Here is a 24,029-nt window from a genome sequence, read left to right as displayed (position 1 = left end):
CTCAGGATCTTGGGCAAATTTCTGCAGTGCACCTTGGATCAGAGAGGTTAAGTGAGCGGGGAAGAAGTTGGCAAATAGTGTATGTAATGTGTGAAAATGTGAAGTTGGTCATTTTGGAAGGGAGAACAAAAGAAGAGTATTAGAAAAACTGCAGAAGGCTGCAACACAAAGATTTTGGGGGACTCATGCATGAAACACAGAAGGCTAGGACACAGGTGCAGCAGGTAATCAGGAAGGCTAATGGAATGTAGTCCCTTCTTTCAAGCAGTTTGGAGTAGAACAATAGGGAAATCTTACTGCACCTATACTGGGTGCTGATGGGACCCCATAGGGAGTACTGTGAAGTGTTACTTCCTTATTTAAAGAACAATATAATTTCATTGGAGGCAGTTCAGAGAAGGTTCACGAGGATGATTCCCGATTATGGAGGGATTGCTTTGTGAGCAAAGCCTAAACAGGTTGGGAATCAACTTGGAGTTCAGAAGAATGAGAAGTGATCTCATTGAAATATATTGGATTCTTAAGAGGCTTGACAGGGTAAATGCTGAGAGGATGTTTTCCCCTCATGGGAGAGTCTAGGACCAGAGGGCATAGTCTCAGAATTAAGAAGTGCCAATTTAAGACTGAAATGAGAAGGAATTTTTGACAGTCTTTGGAACTCCTTGCCACAGAGAGCTCTGGGGCAGAGCCCTTGTGTATATATTTAAGGCTGAGACAGATAAATTTGTGATGAGTCAGGCAATCAAGGGTTATGAGGAAATGGCTGGAAAGTGGCTGTGAGGAATGTTGGATTAGCAATGACCCTATTAAATGCTGGAGCAGGCTCAACGGGCTGAATGGCCTACTCCTGTTCCTATTTCTTGTGGTCTTATTATGGTCTTGTAGATTGACACTCAGTACACACTGATGCACTATGGATGTTTATGGATGTGCCGCCAGTCAGGTGGGCTACTTTGTCCTGGATGGTGTCAAGCTTCTTGATTGTTGTTGGAGCTGCACTCTTCCAGTGTTCCATCACACTCCTGACTAATTCCTTGTAGATGATGGACAGGGTTTGGAGAGTCAGGAAGTGAGTTACTCACCGCAATATTCTTAACCTCTGATCTACACTTCCAGCCACTATTTTATGTGGCAAGCCCAGTTGAGTTTCTGATTAATTTATAATCCCAGGCCGTTAAGAGTAGGTTTTCAGTGATGATATAGACTGATGGGGCGGTAATTGCATAGATTGGATTTGTCCTGCTTTTTGTGTACAGGATAGACATACCTGGGCAATTTTCCACAATGTTGGGTAGAATTCGGTGTTGTAGCTGTACTGGAACAACTTGCCTTGTGTTGTGAAGGTTCTGGAGCACATGTCTTCATACTATTGCCAGAATGTTGTCAGGGTCCATTGCCTTTGCAGTATCTAGTGTCTCCACCCTTTCTTTGTCACGTGGTACGAACCAAATTGGCTGAAGACTGGCATGATGCTGGGAACCATTGGAGGAGGTTGATTGGCTGAATACTAGTCAGTGACGCCCACATCCCATGATTGAATAAAGGAATAAAGTTTGGACATCCTCTTCTCTACGATACATTATACTCAGTCTACCTTTGCTACTGTACCCACTTCTCACCAAGGCTAATGCTTGACTATTCTCACTATTGCCTTCAATGTTTTCCCTTACTCTGACCGACAGCAACCCTGACATGACTAACGCTGCACTTTGTCTGCGCTGCCTACTCACTCACTTGGAGTTCCTCCCCTGCACCAAAAGGAACAGATGAGTCGCCCACTTTCGTCTCCCTTAATAATTGTCTCTTTCTCATTCTAAAAGAAAAACAGTCGACAGTAGTGTACAAAGTATCAAGATAGGTGATGGTATGCCTAGCATTTGACTGTTTGACCCTTATGTGGAGAGGATCCTCACCCTCATTCCTTTGAGTAGCTTACTGACAGTCCAAGCCCCTGGAATCATATTAGAGGTTGCCTTTGACTTACTGTGCTGGGACAACCTGATCAAAGCTACTCTCCTTTGACTTGATTGAGGAACAAAGAACAAAGAAAATTACAGCGCAGGAACAGGCCCTTCGGCCCTCCAAGCCTGCGCCGATCCAGATCCTCTATCTAAACCTGTCACCTATTTTCCAAGGATCTGTATCCCTCTGTTCCCTGCCCATTCATGTATCTGTCTAGATACATCTTAAATGACACTTTCATGCCTGCCTGTACCACCTCCGCTGGCAACGCGTTCCAAGCACCCACCACCCTCTGCGTAAAGAACTTTCCAGACGTATCTCCCTTAAACTTTTTCCCTCTCACCTTAAAATCGTGACCCCTAGTAATTGAGTCCCCGACTCTGGGGAAAAAGCTTCTTGCTATACACCCTGTCTATACCGCTCATGATTTTGTAGACCTCAATCAGGTTCCCCCTCAACCTCCGTCATTCTAATGTACATGATCCTAATCTACTCAACCTCCCTTCATATCTAGCGCCCTCCATACCAGGCAACATCCTGGTGAACCTCCTCTGCACCCTCTCCAAAGCATCCACATCCTTTTGGTAATGTGGCGACCAGAACTGTACGCAGTATTCCAAATGTGGTTGAACCAAAGTCCTATACAACTGTAACATGACCTGCCACCTCTTGTACTGAAAGGACTGCTGACCACAATGATATGCTTCCTAGATTTGTGTCTGTATTAAACAGCAAGTCACTACAGCAATGTGTGAACTGGGAGGTTCCCCCTCTTCTGAAGTCCAGATATGAGGCGCAAAACTGCAACACTGACCTACACAGGAAATCGAGGTATGACCTTCGTGAGGCATCAGAGATACCATGAGGCAATACCAAACTAACCTTGAAACCCATACCAACCACATCGACACCATCATTTGTGGCAAGGCTTATATGACATAATGGTCCACAAAGTGAAGTCAGTTGTGGGCAACAGTACATCATTACCTGATGAGCTCAATACATTCTGTGCTCGCTTTGAACAGAAGTTCAGTGAAACAATGCCACCTATCCCAACAGACTCGGTTGCGCCTCTACTCACGGGCAGTGCCGCAGAGTGAACCCACACAAAGTAACTGGGCCAAATGGAGTCCCTGGCCATGCGCTCATTTCCTGTGTGGAGCTTTAACCTCTCCTTACTACGATCTGAAGTGACCACCATCATCCCAGCGCCCAAAGGAAAATCATATAGAGTCCCTCAATGACTACTGGCAGCTCTGACCTCTGTAATTATGAAGGACTCGGAGATGTTAGTCATGGGTCACGTCGCCTCCAGCCTATGAAATTGCCTTGATCTTTGTGAATTTACCTATTGATGCAACAGGTCCATAGCAGACACCATCTCCCTCGTCCTACATTCATTCCTGGAACTTCTGCACAACAGGGATACCTATGTCAGGCTCTTACTTATTGACTACAGTTCCACCTTCAACACCATAATTCCAATAACCTCCATCTTTAAACTCCAAGACCTAGGTCTCATCACCCCCATCTGTAACTGGAACCTTGACTTCCTGACTCATAAACTGCAATCATTAAGCGTAGGAGACAACATGTCCTCCACCATAATCCTCAATTTAAGTGCCCCGCAAGGCTGCATATTCACCTCTGTACTCCTCACACACGCACAACTGTATGGTTGAATTTACATGTTTGCTGGCGACCACTGTTGTAGGTTGGATCTCAAACGATGATGAGACAGAATACAGGAAAGAGATTGAGTGCTTAGTGGCGTGGTGTAAAGGCGACAATTTCTCTTGATGTCAGCAAAACGAAGGAGCTGATCATTGACTTCAGGAGGTGGAGTGGAGGGCATACCACTGTCTGATTCAAAGGTGCTGAGGTGGAGATGGTCGATAAAGTCAAGTTTCTGGAAGTGATGATACCAACAATCTGTCCTAATCCATGTGTGTCGATGTGACGGTCAAGAAAGCACAACAAAGTCTCTATTTCCTCAGGAGGCTAAGGAAATTTGGCATTTCCACAAAGACTCTTTGCAATTTTTATAGATGCACGAGACAAAGCATCCTATTTGGATGTATCACAGCATGGTTTGGCAACTGCTTTTCCCATGACCAAGAGAAATTACAGCGAGTCGTGAACACAAGTCCGTCACGCAAACCAGACTTTCATCCACTGACTCTATCTATACTTCCCACTGCCTTGAGAAAGCAACCAACGTAATCAAAGACCCCTTCCATCCCAGTTATACTCTCTTCCACCCTCTTCAGTTGGGCAGAAGGTATAAACATTTGAATACATGTATGAATAGATTCAAGAACAGCTTCTTTCCCACTGTTATCGGACTTTTAATGTACCTCTGAAATGTTAATTCTGATCTCTCTCTCTCTCTGCACCTTCTTTGCAACTGTAACATTGTATTCTGCACTCTGATCTGTGAACCTGATGCACTCTGTCTGGAATGATCTGCCTGTAAAGCATGCAAAACAACACTTTTCACTGTATCTCAGTACATGTGATAACATTAAATCAAGCAATCAATTGGTCAGTATCATGGCCCTGATATCTCTGGCTAAGGGCCAAGACACAAGAAGACAAGACAAGGCAAGGCAGAGATGCTGTGAGCATTCAGGTAGGCTCAAATAGGGTGAGGCAAAGAGAGCAAGAGATTCAGCCTGGTCCAGTCCATGAGCTGAATACATGTCCCTATGTATAAAGTGTCTTTATTGCAGCAATTGCAACGGTAGAATCCGTTGCACCCAAGGTGCAGCATTGAACTATAGAAGCATACTATAAGAAGATTGGAGATGGGCCATGAGGGTTCTAAGAGGGTGACACATGTCTCGTGCCAGTATGGACATGAAGTGCATGTGTCTAGTGCCCTTGAAGCATGCTCTGAGATGCTATTGCATGGTGACCAACATGGAGACTTTTTGCAGCCAGCAGTGAGCTGAAGTCGCCAAATACCTCACTTTGATTTCCATGTTGAGAGTTCTCAGTGTTTTGTTTGCTCATGGCAGTTGCCTATTAATGATGCAAGATCTGCAGTTAATAAGGTTGTGAACAAGCAATAATCCCTCTCATAGGCAGCTCGCAAGAATCTTGCTTCGACCCCTTGAATCTAGTTAGAAGATGCGTTGAATTATTCTTGATGTTGAGATACACTTCCACTGGACTTCTTGGGCGATTTGGCCACATTTCTTGCCAGACTCTATGATTCAGGAGTCCAGCAAGATACCACCCACTGTTTTTCAGATGAGGTATCAAACCAAGATGACAGTTTGCCCTTTCAGGGGTATGTGTGAGATTCATCTAAATAGTTAAAAAAAAACGAACAGATCCCTGTTCTGGCAATATTTATCCCTTGATAACACCTAAAAATTATCTTTTTTTATTCCTACAAGGGATGTGGGCATCACTGGCCAGGCCAGCACTTTTTGCCCATCCCTAATTGGCCAAGGGGCAGTTAAACTGTCACCCACATTTCTGTAGACGAGACCAGACACGTAGACCAGACCAGCTGATTACAGCAGTTTTCCTTACCTGAAGGGCATTAGTGAACCCCATAGGTTTTTCCGACAATCATCATCACCATTAGATTCCTAATTCCAGATATTTATTGAATTCAAATTCCACCATCTGTTATGACAGGATTCAAACCCAGGTCCTGAGAACATTACCAGAGTCTTTGGGTTAATAAAAACCGAAAGAACTGCAGTTGCTGTAAATCAGAAACAAAAACAGATGTTGCTGGAAAAACTCAGCAGACGAGAAATCAGAGTTAATGTTTCGGGTCTGGTGACCCTTCCTCAGTCAGTTGGTCATATATTTAATTTCCATATGCCAGAGCTTGCTCTGCACAAATTGGCTGCTGTGTTTCCTCCATTATAGTACAGAGATGACACTTCAAAAATACTTCACTGTAAAGTGCTATGAGAAGGCGAAAATAAGAATAGAAATAGAACATAGAACATTACAGCGCAGTACAGGCCCTTCGGCCCTCGATGTTGCGCCGACCTGTGAAACCAATCTGAAGCCCATCTAACCTAAACTATTCCATTATCATCCATATGTTTATCCAATGACCATTTAAATGCCCTTAAAGTGGGCGAGTCTACTATTTTTGCAGGCAGGGCATTCCACGCCCTTACTACTCTCTGAGTAAAGAACCTACCTCTGACATCTGTCCTATATCTATCACCCTTCAATTTAAAGCTATGTCCCCTCGTGCTAGCCATCACCATCCGAGGAAAAAGGCTCCCACTCTCCACCCTATCTAATCCTCTGATCATGTTGTATGTCTCTATCAAGTCACCTCTTAACCTTCTTCTCTCTAATGAAAACAGCCTCAAGACCCTCAACCTTTCCTCATAAGACCTTCCCTCCATACCAGGCAACATCCTGGTAAATCTCCTCTGCACCCTTTCCAATGCTTCCACATCCTTCCGATAATGCGGTGACCAGAACTGTACGCAATACTCCAAGTGCGGCCGCACCAGAGTTTTGTACAGCTGCAACATGACCTCATGGCTCCGAAACTCAATCCCTCTACCAATAAAACCGAGCATACTGTACGCCTTCTTAACAACCCTATCAACCTGGGTGGCAACTTTCAGTGATCTATGCACATGGACACCGAGATCTTTCTGCTCATCCACACTACCAAGAATCTTACCATTAGCCCAGTACTCTGTATTCCTGTTACTCCTTCCAAAGTGAATCACCTCACACTTTTCCGCATTAAACTCCATTTGCCACCTCTCAGCCCAGCTCTGCAGCTTATCTATGTCCCTCTGTAACCTGCAACATCCTTCCGCACTATCCACAACTCCACCAACTTTGGTGTCATCCGCAAATTTACTAACCCATCCTTCTACGCCCTCATCCAGGTCATTTATAAAAATGACAAACAGCAGTGGCCCCAAAACAGATCCTTGAGGTACACCACTAGTAACTGAACTCCAGGATGAACATTTCCCATCAACCACCACCCTCTGTCTTCTTACAGCTAGCCAATTTCTGATCCAAACCGCTAAATCACCCTCAATCCCATGCCTCCGTATTTTCTGCAATAGCCTACCATGGGGAACCTTATCAAACGCGTTACTGAAATCCATATACACCACATCAACCGCTTTACCCTCATCCACCTGTTTGGTCGCCTTCTCAAAGAACTCAATAAGGTTTGTGAGGCACGACCTGCCCTTCACAAAACCGTGTTGACTATCCCTAATCAAATTATTCCTTTCTAGATGATTATAAATCCTATCTCTTATAATCCTTTCCAACACTTTACCCACAACCGAAGTAAGGCTCACTGGTCTATAATTACCAGGGTTGTCTCTACTCCCCTTCTTGAACAAGGGGACAACATTTGCTAGTCTCCAGTCTTCTGGCACTATTCCTGAAGACAATGACGACATAAAGATCAAAGCCAAAAGCTCTGCAATCTCCTCTCTAGCTTCCCAGAGAATCCTAGGATAAATCCCATCCGGCCCAGGGGACTTATCTATTTTCACACCTTCCAGAATTGCTAACACCTCCTCCTTATGAACCTCAATCCCGTCTAGTCTAATAGACTGTATCTCAGTATTCTCCTCGACTACATTGTCTTTTTCCTGTGTGAATACTGACGAAAAATATTCATTTAGCACCTCTCCTATCTCTTCGGACTCCACGCAGAACTTCCCACTACTGTCCTTGACCGGCCCCAATCTTACTCTCGTCATTCTTTTATTCCTGACATACCTATAGAAAGCTTTAGGGTTTTCCTTGATCCTACCTGCTGAAGACTTCTCATGTCCCCTCCTGGCTCTTCTTAGCTCTCTCTTTAGGTCCTTCCTGGCTAACTTGTAGCTCTCAATAGGCCATTGTGCCTCCTCCCCCATTAAACTAGATCGTGGCTGGTTTTCTGCTGCATTGCCATTTTCTAGACCCATATACCCTTTATTTATTATTTGGACATCTATCAATTTTTGTCTTGATTTTACTAAGTGACTGAGCCTTCACAGCCCTCTGGAATAGCAAATTCTGAAGAAATTCCTCCTCTGTCCTTAGTCCAAGATGGCAATCCTCTTAATCTGATGGAGGGTTCTGAGGAATGACGTTTCCCAGGCTGGGGATTCTGATTTAAAACTAGGAAACACAGCCTCAGATTAAGGTCACCAGACCCAAAACGTTAACGTTGATTTTTTGCTTCACAGATGCTGCCGGACCTGCTGAGCATTTTCAGCAATTTCTGTTTTTGTTTCTAATTTATAGCATCAGCAGTTCTTCCAGTTTTCCCTTAATCTGAGATTGTGTTTCCGAGGGAAACATCATTCTTTCAACTGCCTCTTGACCCCTGTCGTAATTTAATACTTCAACGTAATGACCTTTCATTCTTGTAATCTCCAGTAGATACAGGCCCAGTCTCCTCAATCTCTTCTCGTAATCCTGCCATTCCCACACACATACACACGTGCACACACACACACTCACACCCCTGCCCCAAGGTGCTATTGAAGTGCTGTAGCAATACACTCAATGCAAGATGGAAAGGAAAAGCACTACCAGTCCATTGACATAGAACAAAAGAGAAGTACGGCACAGGAACAGGCCCTTTGGCCCTCCAAGCCTCTGCTGATCGTTGTGCCCTGACTAAACTAAAACACAAACCTTCTGCCCTTATTAGGTCTTTATCCCTCTATTCCTTCCCTATTAGTGTAACCATCCAGATACCTCTTAAATGTCACCAATGTGCCTGCTTCCACCACCTCCTCTGGCAGTGAATTCCAGGCTCCTACCACTCTCTGTATGAGAAACTTCCCTCGCACATGTCCCTTAAACTTTTCCTGTTCTCACCTTGAACTTGTGCCCCCTTGTAACTGAAACCTGGGAAAAAGCCTCTGACTATCCACCCTATCTGTGCCCAGGTCTCCTCTCAGCTGCCGTCTTTCCAGTGAAAACAATCCTAGTCTTTTTAACCTTTCCTCATAGCCAATGCCCTCAGGACTGGGCAACATCCTGGTGAGCCTTCTCTGCACTCTCTCCAAAGCTTCCACATCCTTCTGGAAATGTGGCGACCAAAACAGCGCACAATACTACAAATGCGGTCTAACAAAAGTTTTATATAGCTGCAACATGTTTTGCCATCTTGTGTACTCAGTGCCCCAGCTGATGAAAGCAAGCGTGCCATATGCCTTCTTAATCACTTTGGCCACCTGTGTTGTCACTTTTAGGGAACTGTAGACCTGCACGCCCAGATCCGTCTGTATGTTAATGTTCCTAAGGGTTCTGCCATTTACAGTATAATTCACACCTAAATTTGATCCTCCAAAATGCATCACCTCACATTTGACTGGATTAATCTCCATCTGCCATTTTTGTGCCCAAGTCGCCAATCTGTCTATGTCCTGTTGTATCCTTTCACAATGATCAGCACTATCAGCAACTCCACCAATCTTCATGTCATCTGCAAACTTACTAACCAGACCACCCACACTTTCCTCCAAATCATTTATATATACTACAAACACGAGAGGACCTAAGACTGATCCTGGTGGAACACCACTAGTTACCGGTCTCCATTCTGAAAAGTATCCTTCCACCCACTGCTACCCTCTGTCTTTTATGACCAAACTAGCTTTGTATCCATCTAGCCAGCCCATACTGAATACCATGTGATTTTAGTTTTTATACCAATCTGCCACGTAGGACTTTATCAAATGCCTTACTGAAGTCCATATAAACTACATCTACATCTCTTCCCTCATCAATTATCTTTGTCACCTCTTCAAAAAGTTCGATCAGGTTCGTGAGACATGACCTTCCTTGTACGAAACCACGCTGCCTGTCGCTCACTAGTCCATTTTCTTCCAAATGTGCATATATCCTGTTCCTCTGTATCCTCTCCAAGAGCTTCCCCACCACAGATGTCAGACTCTGTGACCTATAATTACCTGGGTCATCCCTCCTTCCTTTCTTAAACAAAGGAACCCCATTGGCTAATCTCCAATCCTCTGGAATCTCGCCTGTGGTCAAAGAAGATGTAAAGATATCTGCTAATGCCCCATTTATTTCTTCCGTTGCCTCTTGCACTAACCTGGGATAGATCCCATCTGGGCCTGGGGATTTGTCTACTTTAATGCAATTTAGGACACCCAAAACTTCCTCCTTTAATATATTGACATTCTCTAGAGTATTCACACATTCACCCCTGATCTCAACGTCAGTCATGTCCTACTCCTCGGTGAATACCGATACAAAATACTTATTAAGGATCTCACCCACTTCCTGTTGCTCCACACATAACTTCCCTCCTTTGTCCTTGAGGGGGCCTATTCCTTCCCTTACTACCCTCTTTCTTCTAATACATGCATAAAAAGCTTTGGGATTGTCTCTGACCCTGTTTGCTAAAGATGTTTCCTTTTAGCCTTACTGATTCTGCGTTTAAGTTCCTTCCTAATTTCTCCATACCCCTCAAGGGCTTTGTCAATTTGTCACTGCCTAGACCTATTGTATGCTTCCTTTTTCCTTTTGACTAAGTTTACAGTTTCCCTTGTCATCCATGGTTCCTGGATCCTGCCATTCCTATCCTTCAGTTTTGCAGGCACATGCATGTCTTGCACTTTAATCAACTGGTCTTTAAAAGTTTCCCACATGCCAGATGTAGTTTTGCCCTCAAATAACAGCTCCCAATCCACATTCCCCATATATGTCCTGTATAATTGTAATTTATTGTGTATCAAATCATATGCACTCTCCATTCAAAACCCAAGTGCAAGTTTTAATTTAAACTTCCAGTGAAACACTGAATAAAAAGGATTTGTTAATGCAAAATCATATTTTTGATATGACACAGTTAGACTGAACTGTTCACCTTTGAAGTGAGATTTCTGCCATTTCAGTTTACTTTTCATTAATCTGTGGCTTGTGTTTACATGAACACACAAGTATAATTTTTCGATGGAAGGTTTGAAAGTGCACTCTTGTAGATAGTGCATTTAGACTGTAGTTCAGCTGTTACATTTGTAGTTTTCTTTATACATTTTCTTGTATGCAGTTACCTCTTCTTCAGCAGTCTCAGCTCATGTTGCATCAGTAATTGTAGCTGTAGTGGAGGGGCGTGGGCTTGCTCGGGGTGAAATAGGAATGGCGAGCATTGACCTGAAGAGCCCTGAGTTAATATTGTCCCAGTTTGCAGACAACTCTACATACGCGAAGGTAATGCATTTAACAAATAAATCTACATTTGCTTACAGTTTCCCATGCCCTTCTTGAGATTATTGTACATTTACATAGAATCAGAGATATTAACAGCACAGAAGGAGGCTTGTTGTGACTGTGCCACAACTTCATGCAGTCTCTCATTCAGCTACTACTGTGTTTATGAGGAAGCTAGATGAGAAAGATGAGAGGAGGGATGAATAATAAATATTACGCTCTGCCCCGGGAGAATCTCCCACATCCCAAAAATCCCTCAGTGATCAATAGTTATGCTTTTTTTAATCATCAGAACAAGTTTTTGAGACTGTTTCAGAAGAGAAACTGTTTCCGCTGTCAGAAAGATCAGACACAGATTTAAAGCAATTGGCAAAGGAAGTAGAAGAATGGAGATGAGACTTCGAGTTGTTAAGATCTGGAATGCACTGCCTGAAAGACCGAGTCAGTAGCAGCCTACTGAAGGGAATTGAATAAATACTTCAAAAGGAAAAGAAATGCAGGGCAATGGGAGAAATGCAGGGCAAGGGCCAGCTCTTTCAAAGAGCCAGCACATGCCTGATGGGTCCAGTGGTATCCATAATTCTGTGTGTAGAATCACATTAAGGTCAGACCAGGAGGACATTGACTATTCATTTGGGTCTTTTTTTGCAATCTGGCAGTTTGCACGGTAATTTCCTTCATCTGTTGCTAGTCCATTAATTACCAGATAGTTTTGAATCAGTCCCAGAAATTATGAAGATGTAATTTGAACTCTCACACCTCTACTGCAGTGCTGAAATCACTAAGTCAGCACATGCTCAAATAATTGTATAAGGAAAGCAATTACTGACCCGGCAGACAATATATGATAACTCAAAATTCACAACCAGTTCTTGACACTGTGGAATACATACTTATTACATTTTAGAATGTGAGTAAAATAAGTCCTAAGATACAAGGTAAAATGATTCTTGCATAACGTATTTTAAATACTGAGATTATATGATAATTCATTGAATCCCTACAGTGTGGAAACAGGCCATTTGGCCCAACAAGTCCACGCAGGTTCTCCGAAGAGTATCCCACCCAGACTTACCTCAGCACACCCCCCAAACCTTATCCCTTTAACACTGCGTTTCCCATGGTTAATCAAACTAACCTACACACCCCTGGACACTATGGGCAATTTAGCATGGCCAATCCACCTATCCTGCATATCTTTGGACTATGGGAGGAAACCAGAACACCCAGAGGAAACTCATGCAAACACGGGGAGAATGTGCAAACTCCACACAGACAGTCACCCAAGCCTGGAATTGAACGTAAGTCCCTAGCACTGTGAGGCAGCACTGCTAACCACTGATCCACTGTGCCGCTCCTGAAAGCAAGTGCCTCAAATATTCTGGTGGCCAGATAGTTATCAGAGTAGTGCAGATTGGATTTGTGCTTTGAAACAACTATGTGGGATTCCAGAAGCAGCAAACTCTGTGTGAATTACCCAGGTAGTTGAAGATTCCGATAGGCAATTCCCACTGAAGTCCTCCGAAAGAATCCGTTAAAGTCAGAGAATTCAGCACGTTTTGCTTCCGTTAATAGTTACCCAGGAAATTTAGTCAATTAAAAACTTAGTCAATATCCTAAGTATTAAGCTGACCACCTAAGTATTAAGCTGACTACCCACCCCCACAACTTATCACACTTGCCTTACACTTTCCCAGATTCTACAGCCACTAACGAGGTTCCCCCCATAGCCCCTCTCCAAACCCACTTGTCACCAGCCTGAAACCACTTTTGCTAGCTGGTTTATACCCTCAGAATCTGACACCCCATTTTCCTGCTATCCTGAGCTCCTAACACCCCTTCACCTATCAGCCCTGACACACCTCTATCATTACCACTGGTCTTGATATTCATCTGCTGTCCACCCAGCCCTGCCAGCCTCAACATACATCTTAGGCACTGCCAGCCCAAGCATATCTCCCCGCTGTGGCTGGCTTCGTCACCCTTACCCCCTCACTCCAAACGCATTCACATAAAACCCCTAACCACTATCCCCCAGTTGACCCCAGCCTGGGCACCATACCAACCTGGCAACCTGCCCATCTAGCTCCCTTACCTCTTAACCAACTGCCATCCTAACCCACACTTATTTTGCATCCTACCGTTTTACGTGGAGGTGCTGGTGTTGGACTGGGGTGGGCAAGGTCAGAAATCATATGACACCAGGTTATAGTCCAACAGATTTATTGAAAACACGACTTTTCGGAGTCTTACTCCTTCTTCAGCTGTTAGTGAGAGAGGTTGCATCGGACACAGAATTTATAAGTAAAAGATCAAAGGGTCACACCACCGCTGAGGATGTACTAAACAAACCTACGATGCTGTTAAATCTTTAATCAGTTAGAAAGTTTTAATTGGTTAATACATATATGTAAATCTCCGAATTCCCTTGAAGTCACTGTCCTGAGAGAACTAAAGGTTTTATCAGTGTAAAGAAGAGGTAACATTTTAGGTCAGACAATGCATGTTAGGTGTGAGGCCTTGTTTAGAATCTGTTTGTGTTTTGGTTTGGAGTCAGACTGATTATATTTCTAAAGTGGGAATTTATAAAATGCCACATTGACTGACTGTCTACAAATTGTGTGCTTTTTGAACAAAATAGAATGTTTCTGCAAATACAAATTCACCCCATTCACATACTTACACACTCACACAGACCCTCTCTCATACACACTCTCTCTGTCACATACATACTGATCCACACACACTCACAATTTCTTTTTTTCAAGCACATGTGTGAACAAACACACTCACATACACACACTCCCTCTCTCACACACACACTCTCTGTCACACACACATACTGCCTCCCTCACACACAATCACTCTCTCTCTCCCTCTCCCCAATCTCTCTCAAATACACACGCGCGCGCACACACACACACACACACTCTCCCCGCCCCCCCCCCACCACACACACTTTCTCTGTCCCCCCACCCTTCTCTCTCTCTCACACTCACACACACACACACACACCCATATAAATCTATAGGGTGAAATTACATTTGCAGATTTGTAATTGCAGATATATCCTATTTTGTTCAAAAAGCACACAATTTGTAGACAGTCAGTGTGGCATTTTATAAATTCCTACTTTGGAAATAAAACCAGTCTGACTCCAAGTTAATACACACCTAGATTCAAAACAAGGCCTCATACCTAAAATGCATTGTCCGACCTGAGATGTCACCTCTGGTACACTGATAAAACCTTTAGTTATCTCAGAGCAGTGACTTTAAAAAAATGTTGTGATTTGCATATTAATCTGTTCTAACTGATTAAAGATTTGACAGCCATCTTAGGTTTGTTTGATACGTTCGCATCAGTTCTATGATGCTTTGATCTTTTGATAATAAATTCTGTGTCCAATGCCACCTTTCACTAACACTTGAAGAAGGAGCAAGACTCTGAATGCTTGTGTCTTCAAATAAACCTGTTGGACTATAACCTGGTGTTTTGACCTTCCTTCCTGATAGGCATAACCCTATAATTCTGAAAGCATTCTTGTCATGAGCAAGTCCCATCCCTTTCTGATACAAGAGTCTACATATGTATTTTCCAGCTGGATTCTCTAGAAAGCACTAAGACGTGAAAATCTGCCTGATTTGTTTCCATTTGCTGTCCCAGGGGTGTTCAGTTTGATTGCAGTAATCCAGCTGGAGTAGCAAAACAGACGATGAGCTGAGCTAGGAACCTTCTTACTTATGTTGTGCAGTTTTATAATGCTTCATTGGTAATAATTTATATATATATATTGCTTATTTCTGAAATAAAAATAATAACTATGAAAAATTAAATGGGTTTGAATCATTTATTTAATTGGATGGGTCACTTCCTGCCTTATGTTTGTTTTACAGGTTATTACCAAGTTGCAGATTTTAACACCGTTAGAAATTATTATGCCAAATACCGCTTGTGATAAAGGAAGTGGGACTAAGCTGTTTACTCTTATCACAGAAAATTTTAAAGTAGGAATGGTATAGTCTGTCAACAGTATTTATTCTGTGTTTAGGTTTTGGACATAATAATTGTTTTACAATATCTCTACAATTCTGTGAGATTTCTAACCTAATCCAGTTCTGCCATCTTGCTGACTGCTTTTGTATCACTATTGGCAACCATACATCAGCCAACTGAAATTGCTGTGACCACCCAGCTCCTTATCCTCCCTTAATGATGAAGAGAAACTATGGGACACTGTCTCAGGATAATGATAGTATTGAATGGCAGAGCAGGCTCAATGAATTGTGTGGCATTCTCTTGCTCCTGTTTTCTCCCACATGAACTTTGGGCTTGAGGGTTCTGTCAGCTGTTGGCCTCCAGTAGTATCCAGGAGCCCTGATGGCAGGGGAGAGGTACATACCCAACCCATCCCCTGATCCTAAAGATCCCTAGAGTGGGCAGGTCAGTGCAGGAAGTGTGCTTGGGTCACACATCGAACTCATATAGGAAAGCTGTGTACATTTTCTCATTATAGCAACAAATAACAGTAACTTATACTTATATAGGAACTATAACATTGTAAAATCCTCCTAAGGTACTTCACAGAAGGGTGATCAGTCAAAATGTGACACACTTAAGGGACTGTTATGACAAGGGATCAAAGTGGTAAGCTTTAAGACTCTGCCTTCAAGGGGAGAGAAAGGCAGAGAGACAGAGATTTAAGAACAGAATTTCAGAGCTTAGGGCCTAGGAGTTGAAGTCCTGGAAAAGAATGATGCGGTGATTAAAATGGGGCACGCACAAGGGGGCCAGAATTGGAGGACTGCAGAGATCCTGGAGAGTTGTTGGGGATTGGCGAAATTGCAGAGATGGACATTGAGAGGCTGTCAGGAAGAATGTTAACATCTGACCTTTTATAGTGGATATTAATAATGTATATGGGTTATGTATACAATTTTAATTTAAGAAATGGAATACAAAAATTTGAATGAATTAGAGCACTCGAGAATTTGGTGTTTGAAGTTAGTCTGCAATTGATTACCAAATTGATTGAGTCATAATACATTCTGACTTGTGTGGAAACAGTGAGTACTTTGTTATGCTAAGTTTGCTGGAAATTTTATTGGGAAGCCAAGGCATGGTGTTGTAAATAAAATGCTGATTAAAAGTTGCCAGTTCTTGAATATTTTCCTTTTCTTTCTCACAGAGTGTGGCTCTCAGTACTGTTCAGAGAAAGTACTTTAATGAAACAAAGGGACTGGAATACATTGAGCAGCTTTGCACACCCGAATTCAGCACTGTGCTAATGGAGATTCAGATGAAGTACGGAATTAAGTTAAGAATTAAAGGCATTTGGCCTGCGCACAACACATTCCATTTTACAGTGAGCTTTTACTAATAATTACTTATTTAAGAAAAAAACATGCATTTTTGTAGTGCCTTACAGTATCTCAGGACATTCCAAAGTGCTTTACAGCTTCCGTTGTTTTGGAATGTTGTTGGTACCAATAACATAGATTAAAACAAAAGAGAGATGCAAATAGGACGTAGGAAGCTGGGACACACATTAAAAAGTAGGACCTCAAAGATAGTAATCTCGTGATTACTCCCAGTGCCACATGCTAGCAAGATCAGGAATAGGAGAAGAAACCAAATTAATATATGTAATAGAGGAATGATGTAGGAAGGAGGGATTTTGATTCTTGAGGTATTGAGACTGATTCTGGTGGAGATGAGACCTGTAGAACCTGAACAGGGTGCACCTCAGCAGGACCAGGCCTATATCCTTGCAAGGACATTTAAGGAGGGGTTAAGCTGGAGTGGCAGAGGGACAGAAACTTGAATGGGGAGATATGTGAAGGATCAAAGATGAAAATGAAAGATAGAAAAGTAGAAAGCAAAAATTGAAGGCAGAGGAAAGAATTAGTAGCAACAATTAGGATTAGAGTACAAAAGGAATGGGTAAAAATTTCAAAAAAGACAAGTCTAAAGGTACTATACTTGAATGCATGGAGCATTTGCAATAAATTAGATGAGTTAACAGCACAGTTAGTTGTGAATAGTTATAATATTGCAATTACATTAACCATGGCTCCGGGGTGACCAAGGCTGGGAATTGAACATCAAGCACATTCAATTATTAGGAAGGACACACATAAACAGAAAAGGAAGTGGGGCAGTGTTGTTGATGAAATTGATGAAAATTGTTTAAAAGGTGAAATCAGTGCAATAGTGAGGAAGAATATTAATGCAGGAAATATTGATGTGGCATCTTTTTTGGAGCTAAGAAGCAATAAGCAATGAAAAACAGTAGTGTGAGTTATCTACAGGCCTCCAAGCAGTAGTGGATACCTAGAGGATGGCATTAAACAGGAAATTAAAGATGCGTGCAAGAAGGTAGCTGGAGTATTGTGTGTGATTTTGTCTGCACATAGACTAGGCAAAACACATCTGTAGTAATACTATGGCAGATGAATTCCTGGAATATGTACAAGATTTTGTTTTAGACCAATTCGTTGAAGAGCCAACTAGAGAATAGGCTATTCCAGATTTGACTTTCTGCAGTGAGAAAGGGTTAATTAATAATCTTGTTGTGAGAGGTCCTTTGGGAAAAAGTGACCATAACATGATAGAATTCTTCATTGTGATGTAAAGTAAACCATACAATCTAAATTTGGAATCTAAGTACTAAATCTAAACAAAGGAAACTTACCCAGGTATGAGTGGTGAGTTGGGTTTGATTGACTGAGTAATTTCATTAAAAGGCATGATAGTGGATAGACATGGTTAATATTTAAGGAATGAATGAATGCATGCATTGCAACTGTTATACATTTGTTTTGGATGAAAGAGCACAGTGGCTCAATCATAGTTAACAGAAGAAGGTGTACAAAATGATCAGAGGTATAGATAGAGTGGTCAGCCAGAAACTTTTTCCTAGGGTGGAGGTAACTATTAAGAGGGGGCATAGTTTTAAAGTGAGCAGAGGTAGATATAGGGGAGACGTCAGAGGTAGGTTCTTTACTCAGAGAGTGGTTGGGGCGTGGAATGTATTGCCGGAGAGGGTGGTGGAGTCGGCCTCATTAGGGCCATTTAAGCGACTATTAGATAGGCATATGGATGATAGTGTAAGGTAGGGGTGGAGGTTAGATAGACCTTAGGTTTAGGGTAAAAGTTTGGCACAACATTGTGGGCTGAAGGGCCTGTACTGTGCTGTACTGTTCCATGTTAATTAGATCTCCGCTCTTCTAAACTCTGGAGAGTATGGACCTAGATTACTCAATCAGTCTTCATAAGACAAACACTCCATCTCAACTTGTAATATAACCTCTGTTTTTCTGTTTTTAGGGTAAAAGTTCGCACAACATCATGGGCCGAAGGGCCTGTACTGTGCTGTACTGTTCTATGTTTTGTGTTCTAAGAAGTTGAGGATAGTGTTAAATTCAGAGAAGAGTACCATGCCTGAGGACTGGGTGAAGTTTAGAATTCAGCAAATGAGGACCAATACATTAGATAAAAGGGAAAAGGTTCAGTATGCAAGTAAACGTGCAAGGAAAATTAAAGTGGGTAGTAAAAGCTCCCTTAAGCATGTAAAAAGAAACTATTAGTGAAGACAAATGTAGACTCCTTACAATCTAAAACTGAAGAATTGATGATGAAGTAAAGGAAAGAAGATACAAATAACTTCCCAAAAATGAACACAACATTTTTACTTAGCCAAATTTCATGCTGACTGTGGGGCAGGTCCCTATCACTCCCCATAAGACTGAACCTCTTCCCGGAGGAATTTCACCTGTGCCTGGTCCTTGGTGGAAGACCCAATTTACATCTGGTGACAAGGAATACCATTGCATTGGATAGGTTTTTGTATCTGACAGTGTCGGTGACAATGGTTGCTAAAGGCAGTCTTGCTTGAACCACCTGGTCCAGTCACAATTTAAACACCTCTTTAGAACATCCCTGGGCAGGTTGAGCAGCAAGGCTTGCCATGGGGATAGGTCAGTAACTGTGTAGCAATCTGTTCCACCTGCCTTTTTCAGCCTAAGGTCTACAGTCCTGACTGTGTAAAATGTCACTTGCTCCTGGGAGTCCAGTCTTTCCCTATAATCTGGATGATGTGATCCAGTCTGTTGAGAAAAGGCAATTGATGTTTGCCACTATTAAACCTCCTCAACTGTATCTTGACCTTCTGCTAGACTGTCCTTCAATATCTTGTCCCGATTTGATTTGAAGGAAAGATCTAGGAGGATGATACAATTGAACAACTTCAACTGCACTGATACGGAAAACAGCCTCCCCCCCTTAAGCTTGCTTGTACTCATAAAAGTTCGTGTGTAGTTGTGCCGAGCTACTGCTGCCCCCTAACCCCTTGGCAGTACCTCAAAGATCCACTGCAGCCTTCTTTGAACATCTGCACCTCACGTTCCCAATAAGCTTTCTCACACTGATGTTCCATGACAAATGTTGCCCATTCCCTCACATTGAGGCCTATTTATGCCATAACCAGTTGTGCATCCTCAATCCAGTCTGCAATCATAGAGTCATATAGCACATAAACAGACCCTCTGATCCAACTTGCCAATGCCAACCAAGTTTGCCAAACTAAAGTATCCCACTTGCCTGCATATGGTCCATATCCCTCTAAATCTTTCCTATTTATGTACCTGTCCAAATTTCTTTCAAATGTTGTAACTATACGTGCGATCCTTACTTGGTCTGGGCCACAAGTGACTTCACACCCAAAGCAATGTGGATGAAATGGCCCAGAGAGCCAATCAGTTCAAGGGCATTTGGGGTGGGCAGTGCCACCCAAGTTTCCTGAACGAATTTTTAAAAATCTGGAACGAGTAGGGTGCCTCATGAAGAAAGGTTTGGACAGGCTAGACTGGAGTCTGGAGCATTAAGAGGTGACTGAAACAGAAGATCCTGAGGTGCCTTGGTTGGGTGGCTGCGGAGCTCCTCTTGTGGGAGTATCCAGAACTAGGGGTCAATGTGTAAAGATCAAAGGTCTTCCACTTAAGACAGAGATGAGAATTTCTTTTTATTGTGGAGAGTTGAGTGTCTTTGGAAATGTCTTCCTCAAAAACATGTTGGAAGTAGAGACTTTGAATATTTTTAGGTCAGCGGTAGATAGATTCTTGATAATCAAGGGGGGATCGTGGTGAAAGGTTATCAGGGGCACATGGAAATGTGGAGTAATTAGATCATGATCTATTTGTAAGGAGGAGCAAGCTTGAGGGGCTGAATGGCGTCTTCCCACTTGTATGTTTCAGTGAATTAACAAAGGAGCCAGAGTATGCTTTCTCCTACTGGGTTTAGAGGTTGATACATTGGAAGAGGAGGCAGATGGGCAAATGAAGATTGTGATGCCAGATTGAAGATTGTGAAGAACTAAACCCCCACGTAATGCAAGGTTAGGAGATGAGCAGTTTGTGTTGTACAGGGCCATGTTGACACCACATCTGGAATATTGTGTGTAGTTTTGGTCTCCTTTTCTGAGGAAGGATGTTCTTGCTCTCAAGAGAGTGCAGCAAAGGTTTAGTAGGTTGATTTCAGGGATGTGAGACTGATATATGAGGAGAGATTGACTAGGTTAGGATTATTTTCGCTGGAGTTCAGACAAATGAGGGGGGATCTCACAGAGACTTACAAAATTCTAACAGGACAAGACAGGGTAGATGCAGGGAGGATGTTCCCAATGGTGGTTGTGTCCAGAACCGTGGTCACAGTCTGAGGATTCGGTGTAGACAATTTAGAACGGAGATGAGGAGACATTTCTTCACCCAAAGAGTGGTGAGCAGGGGGAATTCATGACCAGAGGAAGTAATTGATGCCAGAACATTGAATGTATTCAAGAAGCAGCAAGATATAGCACTTAGGGTGAATGGGATCAAAGGTTATCGGGAGGAAGCAGGAATAGGCTATTGAGTCGGACGATTAGCCATGATCGTGATGAATAGCAGAACTGGCTAGGCAGGCTCCTATCTTCTAAGTTTCTATGTGTATGGGCTGAGGTGGTGAAATCACAACCACAAGGGCAGATTAGGTAGAATGTTGAAAGCTTCAAGGGCAGGCTGCTGGGATTAAACAGAGAGAGTAGGACAGGAACCTTGCTAAAAGTATCACCCTGGGAATTAGGAGGAAAGTAGGATGGGAGTGGAAGAGAGGTGAGGGGTGTCTGAATCAGCATCAGACTCTGGAATCCCATTCATTATCAAGAAGCAAAACATAAATTGCTGGAAAAACTCAGCAGGTCTTCTTCTTAAGTTCTGAAGAAGGTCACTAAACCTGAAACATTAACTCTGCTTTCTCACCACAGATGCTGCCAGATCAGCTGAGTTTCTCCAGCAATTTCTGTTTTTGTTTCAGATTTCTAGCATCTGCGGTTCTTTGGATTTTTTTCCACTAAAAAAAATAGACAACATTGATATGAATCAAAACATCAAAATCCAAAACACGGGTTTTATTTTTGTTGAACACATTCTTTTGAGGGCAAGCACCAAGAATTCAGCAGCTGACTGCAGACATTGACGCTTTCTCAACGTACAAAAGGAAACATCAGCAGCATCCCAAATATGATGGCACTTAAAAACAGAATGAAGACGTCCTTGCATTGCTGGTTGCTGTCTCTCAGATTTGTTGCCCTCATCTTGGCTCTTACTCAGCTCACAAGTTTGAACATTTCAAGACAATTGCTGGATCATTGGGTATTTCTTGTCCTCCCCTGAATCCATCCAACTTCCTACCCTAGAACAAGTAGAATATCCTGACTAGGAGTATTGCTTCCTTCCATCATAATGCCAAAGGAACACACCTGAGCCTCACCCTTTTAGTTTCTACTTATACCTGAACCTTCAGTTATGTTGGAGCAGCTTCAGCCTCCTTCGTAGACATTACCAATTTAAACTCCGCTATTCAATCCATCTGAGCCAGATGCCTTTCAACCGCTTCTGCCATAAGAACATAAGAAATAGGAGCAGGAGTAGGCCAACTGGCCCATTGAGCCTGCTCTGCTATTCAATAATATCACGGCTGATCTTTTTGTGGACTCAGCTCCACTTACCCACTCACCATAACTCTTAATTCCCTTACTGTTCAAAAATCTATCTATCTTTGCCTTAAAAACATTCAACGAGGTAGCCTCAACTGCTTCACTGGGCAGGGAATTCCACAGATTCACAGCCTTTAGGTGAGGAAGTTCCTTCTCAACTCAGTCCTAAGTCTGCTCCCCTTTATTTTGAGGCAATGCCTCCTAGTTTTAGTTTCACCCGCTAGTGGAAAGAACTTCCCTGATTGTATCTTATCTATTCCCTTCATAATTTATGGATTTATTGTCACATGTACAGAGGTACAGTGAAAAGCTTTGTTTACGAGTAGTACAGACAGATCATAGTAAGCAAGGATGTACAGATCAAAACAACTTAGAGGTACAGGTTACATTGCACACAGCATGTGCTAGATGAGATCACGTGAGCAAGATCAGTCATTTGAGGCTAGAGAGTCCATCCATCAGTCTAATAATGGCCGGGAAGAAGCTGTTCCTGAACCAATTTTATATGTTTCTATAAGATCTGCCCTCATTCTTCTAAATTCCAATGAACCATGACTTGATGCCTATGCTGTTGAATCCTGCCGACTATTCCTGAAATGAAACAGAGATTTGAATGCATGGATATTCCAAAGATCAAGAAGCAAGGATTCTTTATTCAGTGGCTTCAGGTCATTACAAACAAACAAGGAAATTAATTTAAAACAAGGAAGCCCTTACAATATTTACATGGAAAAAAGTCTATGTTTTATGTTGGGCTAAGGAATCCTTTGTCTGCTCCTTCATCCAAAGCAGTCTTCTTCCCCCAAAGGCACCTTTTATTTCCAGAGAGTGTCCATTCAGCTGCTCCAGCTGTCATCATTTACCATCTGTGTCTGTTCCTGGAGGTCCCAGCACAATTGCTCATGCTCCCCTACTAAGCATCCGCCCTCATTGTCTCCACCTGTTTGCTGGAGATATATTGCATATTCTTTATTGTCTCTAATAATACAGCTGTCCCACTCTCTAACTAATGCGGTACACACTGCCTGTCAGCGGCTGGCATTTAAACACTGTTGACTCACCCATCTTTCTGCAAGGAGCATCAAGTGGCAGTCAGTTGCTTTTCCTATAAGAAAAAAGCAAACCAGCAAGAATTCCCTGATATTACCATCTGGTTGCTCATTTACAGCTGCCTTGTTTGAAGACTGTATAGATCACCCAGTCTTTTCTTTTTGCCCCTGTTACAAACTACCTCTTTCATCAAGTCTGGTCATCTGCGCTAATATCTGCTCATGTCAATTTTTTCTTCTAATAAAGCCGCCAAGAAGTGATGGGCAGGCCATTTGGCCTATTCACACCAACCTTCCAAAGAGCATCCCACCCAGACTCATCCCCCTACCCTAGATCTCCCAAAACTAATCCAAATAGTCAGCATATCCCTGGACACTATACGCAACTTAGCATGGCCAATCCACCTAACCTGCACATTTTTGGACTGTGGGAGGAAACCCACACAGACACAGAGAAAATATGCAAACTCCACACAGACAGTTGCCCAAGGGTGGAATCAAACCCAGGTCCCTGGTGCTGTGAGGCAGCATTGCTAACCACTGAGCCACAATGCCATCCAAGTGCCTTGAAACTTTTTTTTGCTGACCATTTTATGTAATTGCATACAATTTGGGCTCATTGGCAAGATGATTGATTCTGCAGCATTGATGAGAGTTACGCGTTGGGGGCCTGTGGAATCTCTGACACAGAAGATGCCAAGGGAGTTGAAGTTTCAAGTGAGCATATCCCCTGCACCTGGAACTCTCTGAAAGTATCCATTTAAATCAGAAAATTTGAAGAG

At 42.7% G+C, this 24,029-nt stretch overlaps 1 protein-coding gene across 1 annotated transcript in view; it reads left to right on the top strand.

The window, feature by feature from the left end:
* msh4 (mutS homolog 4) overlaps positions 1-24,029 on the top strand; it is a 101,918-nt gene that overhangs the window by 6,270 nt on the left and 71,619 nt on the right. Inside the window, exons 2-4 of the mRNA XM_048601569.1 lie at positions 11,006-11,166; positions 15,063-15,173; positions 16,355-16,470. Coding sequence (XP_048457526.1) covers positions 11,006-11,166; positions 15,063-15,173; positions 16,355-16,470 — 388 coding nt within the window. The remainder of the gene's footprint in view (positions 1-11,005; positions 11,167-15,062; positions 15,174-16,354; positions 16,471-24,029) is intronic.

Source organism: Rhincodon typus, chromosome 10 (genome assembly GCF_021869965.1).
Source record: "Rhincodon typus isolate 14 chromosome 10, sRhiTyp1.1, whole genome shotgun sequence".
Lineage (NCBI taxonomy): Eukaryota > Metazoa > Chordata > Chondrichthyes > Orectolobiformes > Rhincodontidae > Rhincodon > Rhincodon typus.
This window is presented reverse-complemented; position numbering and strand designations above follow the sequence as displayed.